At 55.1% G+C, this 20,879-nt stretch overlaps 2 protein-coding genes and 1 long non-coding RNA gene across 14 annotated transcripts in view; 2 read left to right on the top strand and 1 right to left on the bottom strand.

The window, feature by feature from the left end:
- Positions 1-197, top strand: part of SFI1 (SFI1 centrin binding protein) — a 72,004-nt gene extending 71,807 nt beyond the window's left edge. For all 3 annotated transcript variants that reach the window (XM_074321172.1, XM_074321170.1, XM_074321169.1), the window contains one exon: positions 60-197. In XM_074321172.1, the coding sequence (XP_074177273.1) occupies positions 60-164 (105 nt within the window). In that variant the 3' untranslated portion in view covers positions 165-197. The remainder of the gene's footprint in view (positions 1-59) is intronic.
- A 3-nt stretch (positions 198-200) lies between these two features.
- The window catches only part of PISD (phosphatidylserine decarboxylase), a 39,128-nt gene continuing 18,449 nt past the window's right edge, over positions 201-20,879 (bottom strand). For 2 of the 9 annotated variants that reach the window (XM_074321176.1, XM_019754249.2), the window contains 6 exons: positions 4,722-4,887; positions 3,029-3,265; positions 2,736-2,874; positions 2,330-2,476; positions 1,905-2,065; positions 201-1,507 (listed from right to left, as the gene is read on the bottom strand). In XM_074321176.1, the coding sequence (XP_074177277.1) occupies positions 1,283-1,507; positions 1,905-2,065; positions 2,330-2,476; positions 2,736-2,874; positions 3,029-3,265; positions 4,722-4,887 (1,075 nt within the window). In that variant the 3' untranslated portion in view covers positions 201-1,282. Of the gene's footprint in view, positions 1,508-1,904; positions 2,066-2,329; positions 2,477-2,735; positions 2,875-3,028; positions 3,266-4,721; positions 4,888-5,928; positions 6,070-6,301; positions 6,674-8,569; positions 8,587-10,712; positions 11,071-20,879 lie in introns of those variants that run through there. The other 7 variants (XM_074321178.1, XM_019754245.2, XM_019754248.2 and 4 more) reach the window with 7 other exon arrangements.
- On the top strand, positions 9,668-15,697 carry LOC109459626 (uncharacterized). Of its 2 annotated transcripts, XR_012492570.1 has the most exons (4): positions 9,668-10,080; positions 12,641-12,723; positions 14,135-14,311; positions 14,556-15,697. It is a non-coding gene; the product is annotated as an uncharacterized LOC109459626 (long non-coding RNA). The 2 variants fall into 2 exon arrangements; XR_002139424.2 differs by lacking the exon at positions 12,641-12,723.

The following is a 20,879-nucleotide window of genomic DNA, read 5'->3' as shown; positions in this document are numbered from 1 at the left end:
CTGGGAGGGGCTCTGGCTGTGCCTCTTCTCAGCTTGGCCGGTCCCTTCCTGACCCCCAGGTGGAACTGCACGTCCGGCAGCTGGCTGCTCAGCTCCAGGCCTGGCGCCGGCCCGTGGACGCCTGCATTGCCCGTGTCCAGGCCCTGCGGCGAGCTCTGTGCTAGAGGCCTCCGCCCACCTCCGGGAACAGAATGCAGAGATCAAGTTTTATTTTTTTATTTCAAAATGTTGCAATTAAATGAATTACTGTTCAGAAGTCGCCCACTTTTCATACAAAAATACTGTGCTACTGATACAGTTGAAAAAATTCAAATGGCTTCTCCTGCAGGAGAAATTCAGAGTCCCCAGGAGACATGAAACCTGGCCCTGTCCCCACCATCAGTGGCTCCCCAAGGACGGCATACCTGTTACCTGGGGACAGGTTTTCTAGGCACTGACCCTGCCTCCCCCTCCCACCCAACATACCAAGGCTCTTCTGCCTCCAACACAAGCCCCTGAATCAATAGCAGCAACTTTCCCGTATTTAATGTAGGTCTGGATCTGGGGAGGGGCACACGCTCTCCCTGGCCCAGAGCGGCCACCACGGCCTGCCTGCCCCATTCACATGGGTTCAGTAATGGGACTTGCCCGCTGGAAAGACAACTTGCCGGCTCCAGAGGGTCACTCACTGGGGCCTGCGAGGCATCTCACCATTGCTCACCATCCTTGGAAGACACTGGCAGAGCTGGGTGATGTGTTCAGCCACAAGTGTGGAGAGGAAAGACAGGGTTTCCCAGCGAGCAAGGTGGGTGACTTGGGGATCAGAAAGCGGTTGCAGTAAAGGCCCTGTGGCCCGGCTCTGGGGGCAGGCCCACGGGCAGTGCCAGAAGGCACCTCACCCAGTGCAAGGGAGGCCAAAAGCAGTGATGGGAGGAGCAGCAAAAAGGTATGTCACCACTTACCGTCTTCAACGGAAACCAAGACCAACAATGCTCAGCCAGGAGACGAAGGGTCTCCAGCTTACACAACAGAGGTCAAAACCTCTCCAAAAGGGAATCTGAGACCGTCCCGGCACTGACGTTCTCTTTAGGGTGGGAAGAGACCGTGTAGGCCTAGGGCATGATGGGGGCTCTGACCTCACCTGAGTCTCTGAGACAGGGACACAGGTCACCCAGGTCCTGCCTGGTGAGACCCCACGCCCGAGAGAGTCCCCTCCCTGGACAGCTGGGAGGTTCCCCTCAAAGAGACCCTCCCACTTTTGTTTGGAAAAGATCCCTCAGCAGCTGCAGCCAGGAAAGGGGCCCTAGAGGGAGCCCAGCGCCTCCCCAAACCGGATTTTCTGTCCCGCTTTCAGCTTGAAGTTGAAGTCCTTGGGTGCCTCAAAGATGAGCACGATGGTGGAGCCCAGGTTGAACTCGCCCAGGTGCTCCCCCTTGCGCATGGGGATGCCCTCCTTGTTGGCGTGCGTCACGAAGCTGAAGTCGTTGTAGGAGCCCTTACTGTACCGCGGGCTGTTCGTGTGCAGGTCCTGGGGGAGGCCAGGGCAGGGTGTGAGCAGCTGCCCGCAGACCGTGAACACACCTCTGCTGCCTGTCCCCAACCCAGCTTGGAAAGGGAGGTGGGGACAGCGACTCAGACCACCGGCCGCATCTCCAGACAGGCCAGGAACCGGGCCTCCAGCACGCCCCACCCTAGGTCAATGTTCCCTTTTGGTCCCCGACAGAAGCAAAGGGCCAGGCGGGGAGGTTAGTCCCTCTCATTCCAGCCACCTCCAGCCGGGCGAGAGCAGAGCGTGCACAGGGCAGGAGCTCAGGGCCCAGCCCTTCCTAGAACTGTCACGACAGAGCTGACTGCACAGGAGACAGGGTAGGGGGACCCCAAGTGACCCAGCCCGTGTGCTTCAGCAGGGCCTGGGCTCTGCTCACCCGGTCAAAGTAGATGCGGATGGAGCCCACGTTGGTGGCCCCCACAGCTGTCAGCGAAAAGAAGCCATGTTTCCAGTCCCCGGTGAGGACCACCCGCTCATTGTGGCAGAAGAGCTCTTTGATCCAACGGGCCATGCCAGGGTTCACGGACATCAGGGAGCCTAGGAAGCAGGGGCACTGCTACTCCCCACCCAGCAGGAGGACCAGCCTCCCAGAGCCCAGTGTCCCCCTCATGTCATTCCAGACACAGAGTGGGCTGGACTCCAGCCTACCCCCCACTGCGCACTCCCTGCCAGACTAAAGCAATCAACTCTCAGCTTCAGCACCCCAAAACTGCAGCCTGGGTCCTCTGACACGTAGAAGCTGAGGACATCTGTCTGGGGCTTACGGAGGCAGCTCTCAGACTTCTGCTGGCCCTGGCCTACCTGGGAAGTGGCGCCGGTGGGACACAGTCCAGTCAGTGGGGGAGTGGAAGCAGTGGTAGTCCCCGGGGGCCAGGTAAATGACACAGTGGTACAGCTCATTCCCTTCTCGGGTGACCAGCTGGTTCCTGAAGGAGCTGCAGGAGGTGGCTGTGGGGGCAGACAAGTGGGCCAGGTTCTCAGACAAGCCCGTCACCACCCAGCACAGGGCTGGCACGCAGCCTGGACACAGGCTCCAGGGAGGCCCTGAAGCTCTGGGCAGTGATTCCGGGCCCGGGACCCGCCCTGTGTCTCCAGCCTTCCCAGTGTCCATTCCCTCCCCACCCGGCCCCGCCGCGGGCTTCGCGCTCTGCCCTCCAGCTGGTCACACTGCAGCAGGAACCCTGCCTGCGACCAGGCAAGAACCCACCTGGGGGAAAGGGCAGGTCCTCGGCGGAGGTGCGCGGGCCCAGGAACGACTCCAGCGAGTAGGTGACTCCCTTCACCTGCTCCACCTCACTGTTCTTCACCTGCCCAAAGTTGAGGATTTTCCCATCTGATGGGCTGATCTGGAAGGGCCAGGAGAGGCTTGTTGTCAGGACGGGAGGGGACACAGGGCAGGGCCTCCTCCTCCCTGGGAGGCACGCCCGCCCGGCCATCCCTGGGCAGCGTTTCTGGGGGAGGAGTGGCTGCAGGGCAGGGCAGGGCCGGGCTGGGCCTCACCACGCTGTGCAGGCCGCACACGGGCCGGGCCTGCGGCTTCAGCTTGCGCCGGAAGAACTCGCTGAGGTTGCGGTAGTGGTGCAGGTCCTCCACGGCCGCCTCCTTCATGTTCACCCCGAAGGTCCAGATGTACAGACTGTAGACGGGCCTGCGCAGCCAGTGCGGCAGCTCCACCTGGTTGAGGCGGCCCCAGGCCCGCGACAGCAGGCGCGTGGGCACCGACTTGTACAGGGCCACCTGCAGCCACAGGCGGGCGGGTGTCAGCCACACTCCGAGCCCACTGCCCTCCCCCGCCGCCTGCCCCGTCAGCTTCCCCCCACGGCAGGGCCACCTCAGGAGGCCCGGGCACCCCACGCCGGCGTTGTGATGTGCTGTTTCTCACGAGGAACCAGACTGAGCCTGCCAAACACTGAGCAGCCGAGTGCTGGCGGGACCGTGACACAGTGACTTACAACTCAGGTGTCCCGTCTTTCTATGCAGAGGTAGGACAGCAGCTGTCCCAGTCCCTGGGGAGAGACTGGCCAGCACAGTCTTACTTCTTGAATCGGGGGACGGAGCATAAATGGATCTGCTACCTGCACAGACAGGCTGTGGCAGGAGGTGGTGCTGCCTGCGTCCCAGACCACAGAAAGGAGCGGGAGGCCATGGGGGCAAGGGAACGGCTACAGCCCAAGCACACACCCTGTCCCAACAGGAAGCAGGACACCAGCCCCCCGCCCCCCCCAACACACACACAAGGTTAGGGACTTGGGCATCACGCAGATTCGACTGTCACTGTCACCAAGGCCAGGCTCAGAGGCTTGGACAGACCCTGCTGACTCCGCCTGGCACTCAGCGGCATGCTCCTGTGACGGCCACCACAGAGCTGTGTGGACTGGGGCACGAGGGAATCAGCCCCTCCAGCCAAAGTCTCAGGGCCAATCGACCCTTCCAGGTGCCACTGACACAGTGGAACCTGCCTCTAAGTGGTGGCTGCTGCTTATCTGAACACAACCAAGACATCAAATCCCCAAGGCATAGAAGTAATTTCATTCCAACTTTAAACACCTCTAGGAGGTACTGAATTAGTGGCTCCCAGAATTCCTCCCAGCTGACTCCTGTCCACTGGAGTGGCCAGAGCTGCCGAGTGCCCCCAGGTCTAATACCCAGGGCCCTCCAGGTGCCCGTGAGCTTTCAAGCCCTCGTGAGTCCCCCCCGGGTTCTCCAAGGGCTCAGGAGCAAGGTTTCCACCTCGGTGTCAGCCTGCTCTCCAGGGAACTGCCTGGGGCTCCCAGGTCCCCAAGGCGTCCCCAACCGTAAGGGCCCAAACAGGCTGCAGGTTTCCTAACCACCCTTGGCGTCCAGGAATTTGGATTCTTCTCAAAAATCACCTCTAAGCTCACGTGGGCCTCAACACAGGAAATCAAACACCATTTTTTTGAATGCCCAATGTGGTTTCCTTTCAGAAGGAGAGCCCCCAAATAGCACAAACACTGGCAGAGAGCAGGCAATAGACAGCGAGCGCTCAGTCACCTGTCTGCCACCCGCACGGCCACCGACCAGCCCTCTCAACCAACTCGCCTTTCAACATGACCCTCCCAGAGGGCTCAGCCCCCAGAGCCATCACCTCTAGCATCTGTGTCCTTTTGGGTCTCCTGGGTTCCACCTCAGGATGCTTGGGGGCAGGCCAGGCCAGCAGCCCGCACACACTTACCCTGCTCACGGGCCTCCATCCCACCCGGCTGAGTGGTCTGAGGGCACCGAAGGGCAGGAGGTAGTAGAGAACCGTCAGGGGCCAGGAGCGCAGTTTCAGGGCAGGTCTGGACATGCAGCTCAGCTGTCCCAGCCTCCGCCGCAGAGCCAGCTGGGGGAAGTGCAACCTGCAGGGCACATGTCACCCATGGCCAGAGTCAGCGGCCAGGGTCTGGGAGGGACTGGGAGCCCCCACCCCACCCTCAGCAAGCCTTTCAATGGAGTCTGGCAGCACTGGCCGTGCCCCCCGCCCCCATCCCAACCTCATTTTGAGTCAGGGCTTGGCCGCCTCTGGTCGGCAGACTCACTTCCCGGTCTCTCACACCTGCCTGCCAGCTGGGGAGGACAGGGGATGTGACAGCCAAGACACAGAGGATTAGGCCCAGCTCCTAACCGCTCAAAACATGGGAGGGCCCCAGCAAGCGCTTTCAGGGTTAAGCATCACCTGGACCCAGCACAGGGAGAATGGGGTACAGAGCCAGTCTCCCAGCCCCCACCTCCCAGGACACCAGGAGACAGTCTGATTGCCCAGAGCCCCTAGCAGCACAGCAGCACATGGCAGTGGGGGCTGCTAGCACCCAAATGCAGGGTCCGGGGAAATCTTTATCGCCCCAGGCTTCTTATTTCCTCATCTGATATATTAAGGGATTGGGCCTGAAAAAATCGCAAAGGAAAACACACACACACACACACTACCCCCGACCCCAACAGCTACTGCTCCATTTATCTGCATGGTTATTCTTCACCAGGTTAGGTTCTCCAAAACTGAGGGGGTAACCTGTCCCCACCCTCCGGCCACCTGGCAGGTCTGCTGGGACCATACATCTGACCCATGCCCCTCCTTTCAGCAAAGGTGGGTGGGCCTTTCCCCAGGTCCCACCAGCCCAAACCCAGTGCATTCAGCACAGGCTCCACTTTCCCACTAGAACCCTGGCCACCTGAAGCGTATCAGTGAGACCCAAGTCCCCTGTCACATTCCTAAGCCCTAGAAAACGCTCCTGAGGCCCCAGTGGAGCCATCAGGAGACACACTGCCATCCATTCTGAAAATGTTCCCAGGCCTCAGTTTCCTCATCTGTAAAAAGACTACATTCAACTGACAAAGGCACCCCTCTGTTCCTGTGCATGCTCAGAGAAGCTGTGTCCTCTGTCTCCCATTGCTGAACAAACCAAGGAACAAAGAGACATCTCAGCTGATATGAAAAGCCGCAAAAATGGAGAACTGAGCCAATGGCTGGGCCCAATTCTGTGATGGCGATGAAGGCGCCGCGTCTCCAAAGCTCCCCAGACTCCCTGCATTAGTTTTCTCTCCCATCCCACCCTACTGTGTTTTAAAAAGGTCCGGGAGGGGGTGCGGGGCCAAGCAAAGCTGGACAAATCACTGCTCCCCCCTCCCACAGCCCCCACCCCCCTGCTCACTGCAGAAGCACAGGGACCAATCCCGGAAGAGCTACACCAGAGCGGGGTGGGGGCGCCTGGGGGGGGCAGCAGTTAAGGTGCAGCACAGACAGTGGGCCACCAGCCCGATCTCCTCCCTGGGTACCTGAAGCGGGCTCTCCGGCTCAGGCCCCCTGGGCCAGGCCCTTCCAGCCTCGGGGGCTGATCCCCCGGGCCCCTGCCGCCACCTCCACCTCGAGGCCGCTGGACATGAACTCTGACCTTGTGGAGGTCGTAGCGGGGCACAGCGGGGTTAGGAGGCCGCCGGCAGCATCTCACCATTTCGCTGCTCGGAGCTCCGGTCCTCGCCGCGCCTCTGACTGACACATGGTGGGCGGGCTGGGAGGGCGGGGCCAGCACGCTCGCCTTTGTTCCTCCTCCTTCCTCCCTTCCCCCCAGAGGCGCTCCCGGGCTGTCACTGCCCCGCGGTGGCTGGTGGGGCGCTTCCTCGGCTCAGGGGCGCAGGTTAGAGTCCGGGCTATTACGAAGACAGGCACTTGTCACACACCTGCTGGGGCCGCAGCACCAGCCCTGCCTCAGCTCACTCTGCCCCCCGCTTGGGCACCTGTCTGCTCCAGTGAGCTAATGGCAGGGAGGGGACCAGGTGCTTCTGGGACCAAGGAGCACAGCGGGAATCTGAGCCCAGCGCTCCAGGCTGGTGCCCAGCGTCACCCAGTCTGCGGCTTGGGCAGCCCCTCCCTTGCTGGGACCTGACCCATTTTCCATTCAGGTGACAAAGTAGCATCTGAGGAATGAGGGAGGGAAAGCAGGAGAGGTGCAGCTGATGAGACCCTGGGCGTCTGACCAGCTCTGGCTCTTCCTCACAGCGCCCTCTGCTCAGAGCCCCCCAGACTGGGCACCGAGTCTCCAAGGCCTCCTGGGAAGATAAGCACCCATGTGACCTCAGGGAAAACCGGTGTAGAGATGGGCCTATTTGGGAGACAGGCACTGGCCACACACCTGCTTGGGTCCTGCAGTACCAGCCCTGAGCTTGGCTCACTCTGCCCCAGGCGGCCACCTGCCTGCTCCAGTGAGCTGATGGCAGGGAGGGGACCAGGCGCCGTGTGGAGATGGGAACAGGTCAGGACTGAGGCTGTCATACCCCTGCCCCCACCCTCCTCATCTTCACTTGGGAACAGGGACAGCACTCTTGACAGGGGCGTCCTGGCTCTTGGGAGGACACACTGCCTCCATAAAGCCCTTCCAGTCGCCTCCCAGGTCAGGAGGAGCACACACTCCGTGCTTGTTGGTGTCTCACTCTGGGGGAGTCAAGGCCCCAGGGAGGACACCCCATGGGCCTGGCCTCCAATCCCAGCTGCAGGCGGGCAGGGGCAGGGGCCTGGCCATCTTTGCATGAAGAAACAAGGCCCCAGAGCAGCTCTGAAGGCAGAGAACTGATCCAGTTCAAGACCCCACATGGTCAACGTGCTGTGATCCAGCAAAAGGCCCCAACTCAGACATGGCTCTACCACACAGGCGGATGGTCTGACACCCAGCAAACCCATCTCAGCCACAGAGGTGAAAACGCCAGCCCAGCACCTGCCTGGGGAGTTGACGAGACCCCAGGTGTCCAGGGGCCCATGGGAGCCAGGACAAGGCCACCTAAGGTCTGGACAGACGCATGGATTTCTGTCCTGACCAAAGAGGTGGCAAGGCCTGGTTCACCCCAGACCAGAGCGGGTCCAGGCCCCAGCATCAGCACTCATCTCCCCAGGCCACTGGCCTTGATGAGTGGCAGGGACAGCTCACTGTGGGTGGCCCGGCAGGAGGGCGCCTACCCACCAGGTCAACGGGCACCCCAGCTTTAGGCCCTGTGAACCTCCTGCTAACAGTCCCTTCCACAATGGTCAGGTCACCTCTAACACACCCCGCGGCCCACCAGGCCTTGGCCTCATACCGCTCCCCAAGGGAACAGGTCCAGAGGGCTGACGGGCAATCGGGGTTGAGTCTGGTGCTTGGCTCGCTCCCAAGACGAGACTCTCTTCCTGCTTCTAGAAACTGGAAAGCTCAGACTGAGCGCACACCCGGGATTGACTGGTGGGGGCCAGTGAGGCCTCCTAGGCGGGGACTAGAGCCACGGTCTACTCCTGCCAGTTTTCCTTAGTCTTACTATGTGGGATGGTGACCATGGCAGTGCAGTCAGAAAGGCATGTTCAGGACCCCACGGACCACCCCCGTTTGGCCTGAAGCCTCGAGTCCTCAAACCAGAGGTCCATGCTTGCACTTCATTCTTCCCCAGGGCCTCCCACCAGGGCCGGACGGACCCTCACCCCCTAGTTCCACAGCAGAGGGAGCTTAAGTGGGACCAGCCCAAGGAACTGCTGTACTGGAGAGAATCCGAACTTCCCTGAGGGGTGGGGCAGGAGGTCCTTACCCCTCAGTCCCGGCTCTGCCACTCCTCTACCTCCTCTTCTAAACGGGACACTGAGACCAGGGCGTCAGGCTTCTTCCAAATCACGGCCTGCGGGCCCCAAAAGGTCCTCAGGGAGCAGACACGAACTCAGTTGTCCCCCCAGGAAATGAGCCTGGCACCCTCTGTCCTGCTCAGAGCTGTAAGATGGAGTCTAGGGGTTCCTTAGAGGTCACGCTTCACGTCTCAGCCAGCAGGGCTCCAGGCCTCCCATCTTCCCATCTCAGAGCCTCACTTCCATCCAGACCTGTGACGGCCCTTGGAGCCCAAGCCAGAGCTTTCTGTCCCTCTGGCGCTCTGATTGTGACTCGCAGGGGCTCAGGCCAGATGAGGAACCTGAAAGGAGGGTGCCCTGAAGCAGGAAAGTGCAGACACCCTCCTTCTCTCCTGAGAGCCTCAAGGACACTGTGGAGATGAGTCGGACTTTAAAGTCATTACAGGGCCGAAGGGCCAGCCATACAGAACACAAGAACTCTGTGGCTTTGGTGGCGGACGGGGCCAATCTGGTTGCTGCCAATCCTGGCTGCCTTCCCCACACCCGCACTCTGAGAGTGGGCAAAGGCCTTGCGAATCTCAGGTGCTCGCTGGCATTTCCCCTGCCCACCCCCGGATGCTCAGAAACTCTATGCCTCACTTCCACACGAGAGCTTGGTGCAGCCTCATCCCCCAGACCTGGCTGTCGACATCTCACCTCCCTTTCCAAACCCACACTCTGGGGGGACAGAGGTTTGCTCCCCTGGGAGGATGGAAGGAACAGGACCAAGGCGGCAGCTGTGACACAGGAGCCTAAACGGCAGGGGCAGTGGGAGTCCCTGTGAGTAGGAAGCAATGGCCAAACAGGGCACTGGAGGGGGGGTCACCTTTGCCAGGATGTGCTGTTCTGGGGGTTCACACCGAGCAGTGCTGCAACATCCCCATTCACCCCTCACTAACCAGGACAGAGGGAACAGTCCACCCCCCCTTGGTAGAATGGAACGTTCCAACTGCAGCAGGTGGATGGACCCAGGCCAGTTACCAGTGACTACAGGTGGCGGTTGGGGGTGGCATGTGGGGTCTGCCGGGTTCCCTAGGACCTTGATAGATTCAGGTCTGAGTCTGGGCAAGGCCAGGAAGGCAGTGGGCGGGTCAGACTGTCACTCCACAGCAGGCTCTCCTTGCTTGAGTCCAGCCTGACACCACACCATCATTTGCTCCTGCTTCCTGAGTGGAAATCTCACTGGGTGCCAGGGTTGCCCCTCCTGAAGCGTAAGCAGAAACCTCAGTGCCCTCAACACACGTGTCTACTGGCCTGACTTTCTGAGCACTCCCACCCTGGAGGGCAGGGCAGCTTTCTCCACCCTTCAACCCCCCTGAAGCAAGGCCACTACACAGCTGCGCCCAGGTGGGGCCACCAAAACTTCCTTCCCTGTGTTCCAGGGCTAGAAGCAGACAAAACTTCACAAGGAAAAGGAAAATGGACCTTCCCGGGGAAACGGGTAAGCCATCTTGGGGCAGCCTTGGGCAAGAGAAAAGGAGGCAAATGGAGGGGCCTGCGAGTGCCTGAGGGGAGGCCCAGGGACGGGCAGGTAGAGGTGGGACAGGACTCTCCGGAAGGAAAGAAACCTCCTTTCCTGCAATCCTTGGCGACTGCAGGAAATGGCACTCGGTGAAGAGCAGCATGTCACCCCCTCCCCGCCCCTCAGGTGGTGACATGCTGACACCTCCAGTTCCCGCTGAGGGGCAGTGCCGCTTCCCTCCCCCTCTGGCGCCTACTCCAGGCCCTTCTGGCAGCATTGAGGAAATCGGCCAGAGCTCACAGCGCTGCAGGCGCCGTGGAGCCTTTGGCAAGGCGAGCACTTCCCTTTTCCTGGCCCTAAGGCCAGGAGATGCTGCAGGATGTGGAGGAAGTGAGCTCATCCAGCCTGCCCCGTGACCGCCATGTGGGGACGGACGGACGGGGAAATCCACAAGTTGATCGAGACTGTGGGGTGGGCTCCTCGGGCCCCAGGGCCTCAAGGCGCAAAGCTGTAAGGGCGTGCCCCACACCCCAGGCGGCTGGACGGCCCTCCAGGTCTGAAAGCCGCCTCCCAGCTGGGTAGGCAGCCCCTACGGAGCCGGGCTCACTCACCAGCAGGTGGTCCCGTCCCGCTCGGCTTCCAGGCACCGCCGACTCCGGGAGACGCTGTTCCTCCACGGAAGCCTGGGGTTGGCGGGCGGGGCTCGGGCTCCAGCCACTCAGATCGCCAGGGCGGGGGCAGGAGGGCGGACACCAGACACCCGGAGCTGTGCTCCGCCCCCAAGCCCAGCCCTGCCGGACCTGGAGGCCCCTTTAAGAGGGAAGAGGGTACCAGCCTCCAGCCGATCAGAATCAAGGGGCTTCCCCACTGATCCCTCCTGGGTTGGAAGGCTCCTAAATTGGGAGTCCTCAGCAGGGGTTGGTCTCCTGGGGCCACTCCTCTCGGATTCCCCTTCCACACCCTCCCCCACAGCTGCCCCTCTGGGAAAGCTCCCAGCCTCCAGGTGCTGGCCAGCTTCTCTGGACTGAGCAGACAGCCACTAGACCCACATTTTCTAGCCTTCCAGGTGAGATAGAAGGTATCGAAGTCCTCACTCCTCCCCACACCCCATCCAGAAGACACAGGTTGTCCCCAGTCCTACTTCTTCTCACCTCCAGGCAGATGTACCCGACAAACAAAATCCCCTGAGTAGACTAGCAAACAGAACCCAGGGGGCAAGGTCAGCCATTGGGCTGAGCACGCGGGATTAAGAACACGTGGGGGGATTCTGTGCCCTGACTCTCTGGTGGAGCCCCAGCCTGCGTAGTCGGCACCCTACCCCATGCCCACCAAGTCAAGGTGGGATGGAATGAACCACGTCAACACTTCTCTCGGGGAGGACAGTCGGACAGGGAATACTGTTAAACCAAGGAAAGGGGGTGCAGTTCGGGAGCCTGGTCACTGAGGTCTGTGCAGGTCGTGCCCCAAGGCGGCACACCACCCACTGGTCAGGTTGCCTCAGAGACTCATTCTTCTGGCTCTGGGCTACTGAACAAGGAACCAACCCAAGCTTCTCCTGACCACTGAGAATTTAGTTTCTAAAGCAACATTTAGAACAGGAAGAAAGAGCCTACAGGGCTTGTGAAGAGATGGGCAGCTGGGCCAGGGCAGCTTGGGACAGGACACAGGGGCACACAGACAGCTCACACACCTGTCCTCATCTGGATCCAGCCCAAGCAGGAGCTCGGTGACAACCTACAGACCTAGGACGCTGCCGTATGGAGAAGGGGAGACACGGTGAGGGTCCTACCTCAAGGACGTCTGTGATATTCGAGTCCTATAAGGCACCAGTAGGAGCAGGGAGGCAGGGGTGAGCCATGTCAAGTTCCAGCCCAGTGGGCTCACAGCATTCTCTGAGCCCTGGCCAGACTTCAGACCCCTTCTCACTTCAAAGCTCCAACCAAACACCACATGAGATGGGATAAAAAGGAGTTAAGGCACAAGAACATGCGGACACAGAATCCTAGCGACATGAAATGCCAGACCCTGGAAGATCCTGGGAGACTATTCGGACTTCCCAAAAGCCTCCAGTACTTCCAGACCAGTCCCAGCCCATGTCAGACTCGAGGAAAAAACAAAAATCTGTGGATCAAAAGCCCAGCTTCTCATTTGCTGAGTGGCCTCTGATACCAACACTCTCCCCTGTAAAATGACCAATCAGCGGCTCCACGCCATCTCCCAGAGTTCCTTTATGACCACTCAAAGCCCCCCCGGCCATGGGTGTTTGGAAGCCATAAACCAGCCCAGCATCTGGCCTGAGATCAGCCCTCCCTGCCTTCTAACCTGACCTCCAGCACCTATTTCAGTAGGGAAATGCCTTCCAGATTCTAGACAATAGTTGACAAATCATTTCTGGGAAAAACAAAAGCCCTTTGGTAAGTGTACTTTCCCACACTGAACGAAGCCTCGTTTGGATTCCTGGATGGGAGTGCCACCTAGTGCCACTGTGAGGCTCTGCAGGCCCCTGGCTGCCAACACCTGAGGACACTTTCCCCTCCAGGTCAACCCACTGCAGCTCCCAGCAGAGTGAATTTCATGCAGGACTGAGCCAGGAAACAAGGTAGCTGTGGACAGGAGTGGCAGGTACTCTCTGCTAATTCTCATTCCCTGGGGGTGGGTTGGGGCCCCTTGCAGAAGACCTGTGATGTCTTGTGGTGTCTCGGGGCTCAGAGGCCTGTGCGAGGGGCCCAGACGAGCATGAAGTGCCCCCAGATGATTTCTTCACCTACAAGCTTCTCCCTGCTCAATTCCACGCTCATGTTTGTGAAGGTTTCTTAGCAGCCCCACCAGCCGGCAGGCCTTCTCTGGTGTCCCCGGCCCACGCACAGCCCCTCCAGAAGCTCCCCTGGGCACCAAGGAGCCATGGCCTGCAGCATGATTTAGAAAGCAAAGCGCTTTGCGGGGAGTAAGCCCAGCAGAGAGCTCCCCGCAGGGCCCTGAGGCGTCTGAGCAGCCACCCGGGACTCCTTCCACTGGGAGCTCAGCCTCGTCTTGTTCCACATCTTCAGGCGGAGTCCTCTGCTCCTCCACACACTGGCTGCTCAAAGCCACAGGCGGCAGTTGCCAAGTGGTACAGGCCCAGAGCTGTCCCCAGGCCGGGGGAGACGGGACAGGCAAAGGCTGGAGTAGGGGGTCTGAGCTACCTGGGGGAGTGGCTGCCACAGGTCCCCACAGTACCCCAAGAGGCCCCGAGGTCCTCTGAGATCTCCAGCCCTAGAATAAGCCCAAGATTCTCTGAGGACAGAGCTGGGCTGTGAGTAAACTGACGCAGGGAGATCTCCTTTCCTATTTGCCCATTTTAACAGCCACAATTGTTTTCTCAACACCTATTAGGGAAGAAGTAAGACAGTCCCCCCTGACTCTCCACTCCCTGTCACCATGGGACCCAGTATCTGCACACGCATCATTCTCATTTAACGACTGTATGAGGAAGTTACCAGCCGCCTGCTGACAGATGAGCATGACAGAGCTACAGTCGTTACATCAAGTTTAAAAACATGCAGCCATGTTCACCACGGTCCAGGGTCCCAGACAGCGCAGCACGGAGAGGGGTGGGAACGACGACACGGGGCGCTGTGGGAGAACGCACAAACTGATCTGTCTATGAACTGGAATTTTGCACCACACATTTCTACAGTTCTAAACTGAGGCTAGAAATAAGGAAGCAGGGCTAAGATAGGGAGTGAACATAGAGCCCAGCGGCTCCTGACTAGGGCCCATCCTCCACATGGCTGCTCGCCAAACACCTGACCTGCCCACAAGCCCCATGGCCAGGAGGGAACAAACAAAACTGCATTGTTGTTATGCTCAGACATGGACTGAAGTGCTTTGGGTCTGCAGTGCACTTGCAAATGGTTCAGAGATAAAGCAGATATGATAAAACATTGACAAGTGTTCAAGGGGTGTGTATGTGGGTAACTGTCCTCTCAACTTTTGTACTCTGTTCAAAAGTGTTCACAATAAAAGAATGAAAACACTTTGCTTTATACCACAGAAAAACCTCGGAATTCCATTACTGGGGAGAAAAAGCCCAGCAGCCCACGCTCCCCACAGAGCGCTTCTCCTGCTCTGAGGTGAGGCGGAACAAGCTGGGCCTGCTCTTGGTGCCACACGCCCCCACTGCTGCTGCTGCTTCCAACACAGGAACTCAGGACCCAACCATTCAGCCAAGGTGTGTATTCAGCACTCCGCACGCGTGCTCGGCTCCGAGCTGGTGCTCGTGTTCAAGAGAGAGCCCCGTGTGCATGATGGGAACGGCCAGCTGCCAACCATGGCTCACTCTGAAGCCTCAGGCCCTCCCAGCTCCACGCAGTCACCTCCAAGCCGTGCAGGAGGGCGTGTGGACTGATTCTTCCCCAAAGGGCCCCCCATTTCCATCAGGCCAGCTTTCCCACCACATGCACTTCTGTCCTCAGGTCAAGGAAGAAAGAACACCTCGGAAAGGCCAGAGACCAAGGGGAATCTGTCACCAGATGTCATCCTGTGTGGACGTTCACAGGAAACCCTGGGGCGACCATGCTGCATCCTCAACACACCTGACATCTGACGTCACCAGGTTTAGAGACGCTACACACCCCTCTTGTCATTAAGTACTTATGAAGGTTTTGGTCCCCCTTTTTGACTTACGGGGACAAGCGGACAGTGTATCTGAAATCACAACTGCCACACAAACGCAGAACCTGCCACAGTTCCAGGCACACCTGCTGCCTCCCCTCTGTGCTGTTCGCTCAAGGCCTGCTCTCCTCCTGAAGCCCCAATGCCAGGCCTGGGCAGCTCAAGTGGGCAGGCAGTGTGACCACACCCTGAGCTGTTCCAGGACACTGTGAGTTCCTGAAAAGAAACTCATGAAAGCGTCTCCTCTTTCCCAGTGCTCTGACTGCTGCCTAGAACACTTGCTCTAAGGGCAGGGAGTCCCCATGGTCTGAGCAGGGCTGAGAGGCTTGTTTCTGGAGGAGCACGGATTCCTTGTTCCACGCCATTCAGCCTAAATTTACAAATACTCTGAGCCAAAAGAAACAGAGAATAAACATGTGAAAAATGTTGCAGTGGGCTCACATTTTAAAAAAAGCAAATCATACACCATATGAAGGTACCTGAGTCTTGATGTTTTACCTATTTCCTCTGACACTCTATCTGCTCAAGTCAAAAATCAGGAGTCATTTCTCTCCCGCTCCTCCATCCTCTCCATCACTGCATCCTGTCCACTCCTCAAAACATACCCAGAATAGAGTCCCTTCCCCCAAACTCCCCCACTCCCACCCTGACACCCCCTCTACCTTCTCGGGCTGGGATACTGTCCATCCCAGCTCTCCTGCACTCTGTCTCCACAGCAGCCAGTGACCCAGTCAGAACCTAGATCACTCCAGCTTCACTCGGAAGACAGACTAGGCGTGACGAGGTCCTCCAGCTTTCCTAGCTCTCTGCCCTCTGACGACTTCCAGCCACATTGGCTCCTTGCTCTTCCTCAACAGTGACAAACACACATTGTCCATCTCAAGCCTCAGCCTGGACTGCTCTCCCTTCAGAAACTTGTTTTTATCCCCCCTCTGGATACATAAGTTTTACTTTAGCTGAGGGGAAGAGGCCCTAAAAATTTTCCTATCAGGTTCTGAATCTTCAGCTTCCAGTTTTGCCAAATTTCTGATCAAAATGTTATTAAATCCTTTCAAGTGTCTTGTCAGGTTTCAGCTGGGCCAAACAGTGAATATTTCTGGCAGTATTAAACAATTCCACAGACTCAAGAGGGTGCAAAGGGCAGACTGAGTAGACACCAGAGCCCTGCTAAAGTGCATCCTGCTCTGTGGGGTCAGCCCCCACACCACAGGTGCTCCACTGTAGTCACAGCCAGTCCTCACAACCAATCAGCCTGAGGGTCAGTCCCTCCCACTGACATGCAAATAGCAAGCAAAGCTCAACTACAACAGGAGGGCACACACAACCCACACAAGGGACACACCCGGAGTACCTACCTGGCTCTAGTGACCAGGGAGACTGCACCACTGGGTCCCACAGCACACCTACTACATAAGGCCACTCTGCTAAGACCAGGAGACGTAGCAGCCCATAGAAACAAACACAGTGAGGCAGCCAAATGGAGAGACAAACAAACATGTCCCAAATGAAAGAAGAGAATAAAGCTCCAGGAAAAAATAACTAAACAAAATGGAGACAAGCCATCTGCCAGCTGCAGAGTTCCAAACACTGGTTGTAAGGATGCTCAGTGATCTAAGGGAGAACTTCAACAAAGAGATAGGAAGCATAAAAAAGAAGCAGTCCAAAATAAAGGATACAATAACAAATGAAGAACACATTAATTGGAATCAACAATAGATTAGATGAAGCAGAAGACTGAATCAGTGATGTAGGAGATAAGGTAGCACAAAACACCCCAATCAGAACAGCAAAAAAATAATAATAATCCAAAATAATGAGGACAGTTTAAGGCGCTTCTGGGACAAGATCAAGTGTACCAACACTTGTATCAGAAGGAATAACTAGAATGAGAGAGACAGCAACGAATTGAAAACCTATTAGAAGAAATAATGACAGAAAATTTCCCTAACCTGGTGAAGGAAATAGACATACAAGCCCAGGAAGTGCACAGAGTCCCAAACAAGAACCCAAAGAGGCCAACACCAAGACACATCATAATTAAAATACCAAAGGTTAAAGACAAAGAGAGAATCTTTCTTTGCCCCTTCTTCCGCCTCACCCTCCACTCCGGTTCAAGCTGTTGTTTCTCAGTCTAGTTGTGTAGGGCACAGCTCTCCAGCCCATGCTGGTGTTATGGGCCTTGCACTCCCCTCGGCTGAGGTAGTCGGTCACTAGTCATCGGTTGGCTGCTCACAGCAGCTCACGGCAGTTCTCACTGGCTGCTGGCCATTCACGCTGGCCACCGGCCACTCATGGCAGCCCATGGCAGCCCACGGCAGCTCACACCGACCTCCAGCTGCTCACCGCAGCCCAGCTCCAAGGAGAGCCAGTTTACAATCTTAGCTATAGAGGGCGCAGCTCACTGGCCCATGTGGGAATTAAACCGGTGACCTCGGCGTTAGGAGCACGGCTTCCAATCACCTGAGCCACCCCGGGCTGACCCACAAAGAAAGAATCTTGAAGGCAGCAAGACAACAGCAGTTATCTACAAGGGAGCTCCCATAAGATTGTCAACTGATTTCTCAACAGAAACTTTGAAGGCCAGAAGGGATTGGCAGGAAATATTCAAAATGATGAAAAGCAAGCACCCACACCAAGATACTCTGCCTGTAAGCAAGCAATCACGACAAGCAATCACATCACCAAAATATTTTGGAATGGTTTTTGTGAGGAGAGGAAGAGAGGGTGCCATTAGAACAGACAGCAAAGTGACCAGGAGAAGGTGATGAGAAGAGGGGCAGATTGGGGGGGTGGGGGCACATGGACCGACACGAAGACAGAGGACACAGTTACACACAGGGGGCAGAGGCAACAAGGACAGGCTGTGGAGGACGGAAGAAAGGTGAGGGAGGGTGGTGGTCTCCAGGTCCCCCTCCTCTAGCTGAGTCATCAGTCTCCTAGCCCCCAACCTCACATTTTATGTTAAAGTGACCTCTGACCTCTCGTCTCCTCCCACACACTTATCCAGTGAGCAAAGTGAAGTCACCAGCAGCACATGAAGGACTTCTGGGATCCCTGGGGCATTCAGAATGTGCCCTGGCCTCCCTAAACTCAAAGCACAGGGGCAGAAAGGCAGCTGGTGTCTTAAAACTGCAACACAGGGGCTGAGGAGCCTTAAATGAGTGGTGACAGCTTCCACAAGCAATCGTTCCCAATATATAACTGTGCTACTATATAAAAAATACATATTCATCATTCTGATGACCCAAATATATTCCTCATATATAATCTGGTCATGATTCCTGGCTCACAGTTCCCAATACCCTTGGAATTTCCTGAATGATAAGAGCAAAGGGCGTATCTTTTGTTATAACATTTGGTCTCTTGCCCTCAGTTCCTAGAATCTTCAGAGCCATAAAGGTGAAATGGGTATCTTGTTAGTCCTAAGTCCCTTTCCATCACAACTGGGTTTACGTCAATGAGGTGACTTTTGGAGAGCACCTAAGGACGGGGGCTGGTTGCTAGGGAACCAACCATAAATAGAGAGTAGAAATTTTCTATCCCACCACCCTGATTTCCTGGGAGGGGCTAGGGGGCTGAAGGCTGAATCAATCACCAATGGCCAATGGTTTGATTCATCATGTGTACGAAGCTTTCAAAAAACCCAAAAGGACAGAGTTCAGAGAACTTACAGGTTTGGGAACCAGGACACATCCCCTGTGCCACTGTTCAGGGCTCCAAACTCCATGAGGACAGAAACTCCTTTGAGAACTGGCCCTATGTATCTCTTAATCTTGCTGTTGATTCAAATCCTTTAATATACTTTGTAATAAACCAGTAATCTAGTAAGTTAAAATGCTTCTGAGTCCTGTGACCTGCTCTAGCAAATTAGCTGAACCCAAGAAAAGGGTCATGGGAACCTCTGATTTAAAACCATGTGGTCAGACTGGCGTCTAAAGTTGGGGTGAGGGGCTCGTGGAGGACAGAGCCCTGAACCTTGAGGAATAGAGTGGAGAAATAAAATGGAGTCACTGTGGTTAAGTTGCTAAATTATTAACCTCAAGGCTGGAACATAAGGAAACAATTATTTTTAACTAACTCTGAGACCTTAAAGGTTTGAACTTTCTAGTCCCATGTCAATACCTGAAAGCACATCAGTGAGTTGAGCATTAATGCCTAGACATACATCAAACCTTCAGTTAACCATACGAATGACCTCAAGAAGAAAATGTCCCACAATCTAGACTACCGGACATTCGACGAATGCCACCTTGGACCAATCTGGGGGCTAAGAATGCAGAATACATGCTTCTCAAGAATGTACTTTTTATTACAAAACTCTTCGACTTTTCTTTTTCCTTCAGAACATTCTAGGTATTGCCTAGTAGGGTTTCTGGTTTGCAAATCCTTACGACCCTTGAATAAATCTTTGTCATTCTTTCTGGCTAAATCCTCCTGACTCTTTTAGAGTACGTTCAACGTGTAACCCAAGGAGGTGGTCATTGGAACCTGTAATCTACAGCCAGTCAGTAGCACAGATGACAACCTGGATTTGAGATTGACATCTGACGTGGAGGGCAGTCTTGTGGGACTGAACCCTCAACCTGTGGAATCTTATGCTATCTCTGGGACGTCAGTGTCAGAATTGAGTTGAACTGTAGGACACCCAGCTGGTGAGAGAGAATTATTGGTGTGGGGAAACACACACATACATACACACACAACTGTGCACATGCGTGCAAACATTGTAATTGGTCCCAGAACACTTTAATAATAAAAAAGACCCCTCCAAGTGTCCCTGCTGAAGTGAGTCCTGCTTGTTTGTAATGAAACATTTACACCAATAATGAGCTAGGTTCTGTAAGGTAGAGAACAAGAGCTATGCAGAGAAGAATTCCTTAAATCTACAGAAGGGTTCCTCTGAGTCTCTTGCTGAGAACTGAACCATGCGTGTCTATGGTTAAATTTCATGAGGCTCACAAAGAATAATCAGAGAGCTGTAAGCCAAACTGGTTAAATTCCCAGAGCTCACACAGGACCAGGAAACATTTGCATTCAACAGGCCAGATGGAAAGTCCTCACTGAATACTCAGGGCATTTAGTAGATATCCCAGAAGGGTCACACCTCAGTACAGTAGCAGGGCTAAACTAGTCCAGAGTAAAAGCTACTCTAAATTTATCCTAACAAAGCTTCCAAACAAGCATAAAAGGATCAAAGTGATCCACAAATACATTAATTACCCGCTAGAATAAAACCTAACACTATTTGTAAGAAAACAAAATCCAGCATTGGACAAAGTAAAACTCACAATACATAGCACTGAATCAAAATCATTAGACATGTAAAGAAGCAAGAAAAGATAACCAGGAAAGGGGAAAAAACAAATCAGTCAATAGAAACGGACCCAGGAAGACAGATGATGATGAAATTAGGAGAAAAGAACTTTGATACAGATATATACATAAGCTCAAGGATTTAAAGGAAAATATGAACATGAGAGAAATGGAAGATAAAAAAAACAACAACACTTGAAATTTCTAAAATTAAAAACAGAATATCTACAATGTAAACTTCTACAAACAAGTTACTAGACAGAATAAGTGAATTTAGCAAGATCACAGAAACTGTAATATATTACTAATGAGAATACTAAATGGTACAATAACTTTCAAAACAGTTTGGTAGTTTCTTATAAAGTTAAATACAAACTTACTTAAAACCAAGTAATTCTACTTTTAGGTATTTACACAACAGAAATGAAAACAAATGTCCACACAAAGACTAACATGCGTATGCAAATATTCATATAGACTTTATACTCATACATAATAGTCAAAAGTTGCAAACAACCCAAATGTCCACCAACAGATAAAGGATTAAAAATAATTTGTGATATAATCCACCCAATTAAATACTACTCAACAATAAAAAGGACTTAACTCCCAATATATGCAATAACACGTATGGATCTCAACATTATGCTCAGTGAAATAAACCAATATAACTGAGTATATTCCATTTATATAAAATTTCTTAAACGACAAATCTAATCTATAGTGACAGAAAGCAGATGAGTGATTAGAAGCAGCCCTGGGGGGACACTGACTGCAAAGGAACGCATGCTCTCTGTCTGGAGTACGGCAGT

This window comes from Rhinolophus sinicus, linkage group LG16 (genome assembly GCF_036562045.2).
Source record: "Rhinolophus sinicus isolate RSC01 linkage group LG16, ASM3656204v1, whole genome shotgun sequence".
NCBI lineage: Eukaryota > Metazoa > Chordata > Mammalia > Chiroptera > Rhinolophidae > Rhinolophus > Rhinolophus sinicus.
The sequence above is the reverse complement of the archived record's forward strand: the minus strand, read 5'-3'. Positions and strand labels throughout refer to the sequence as shown.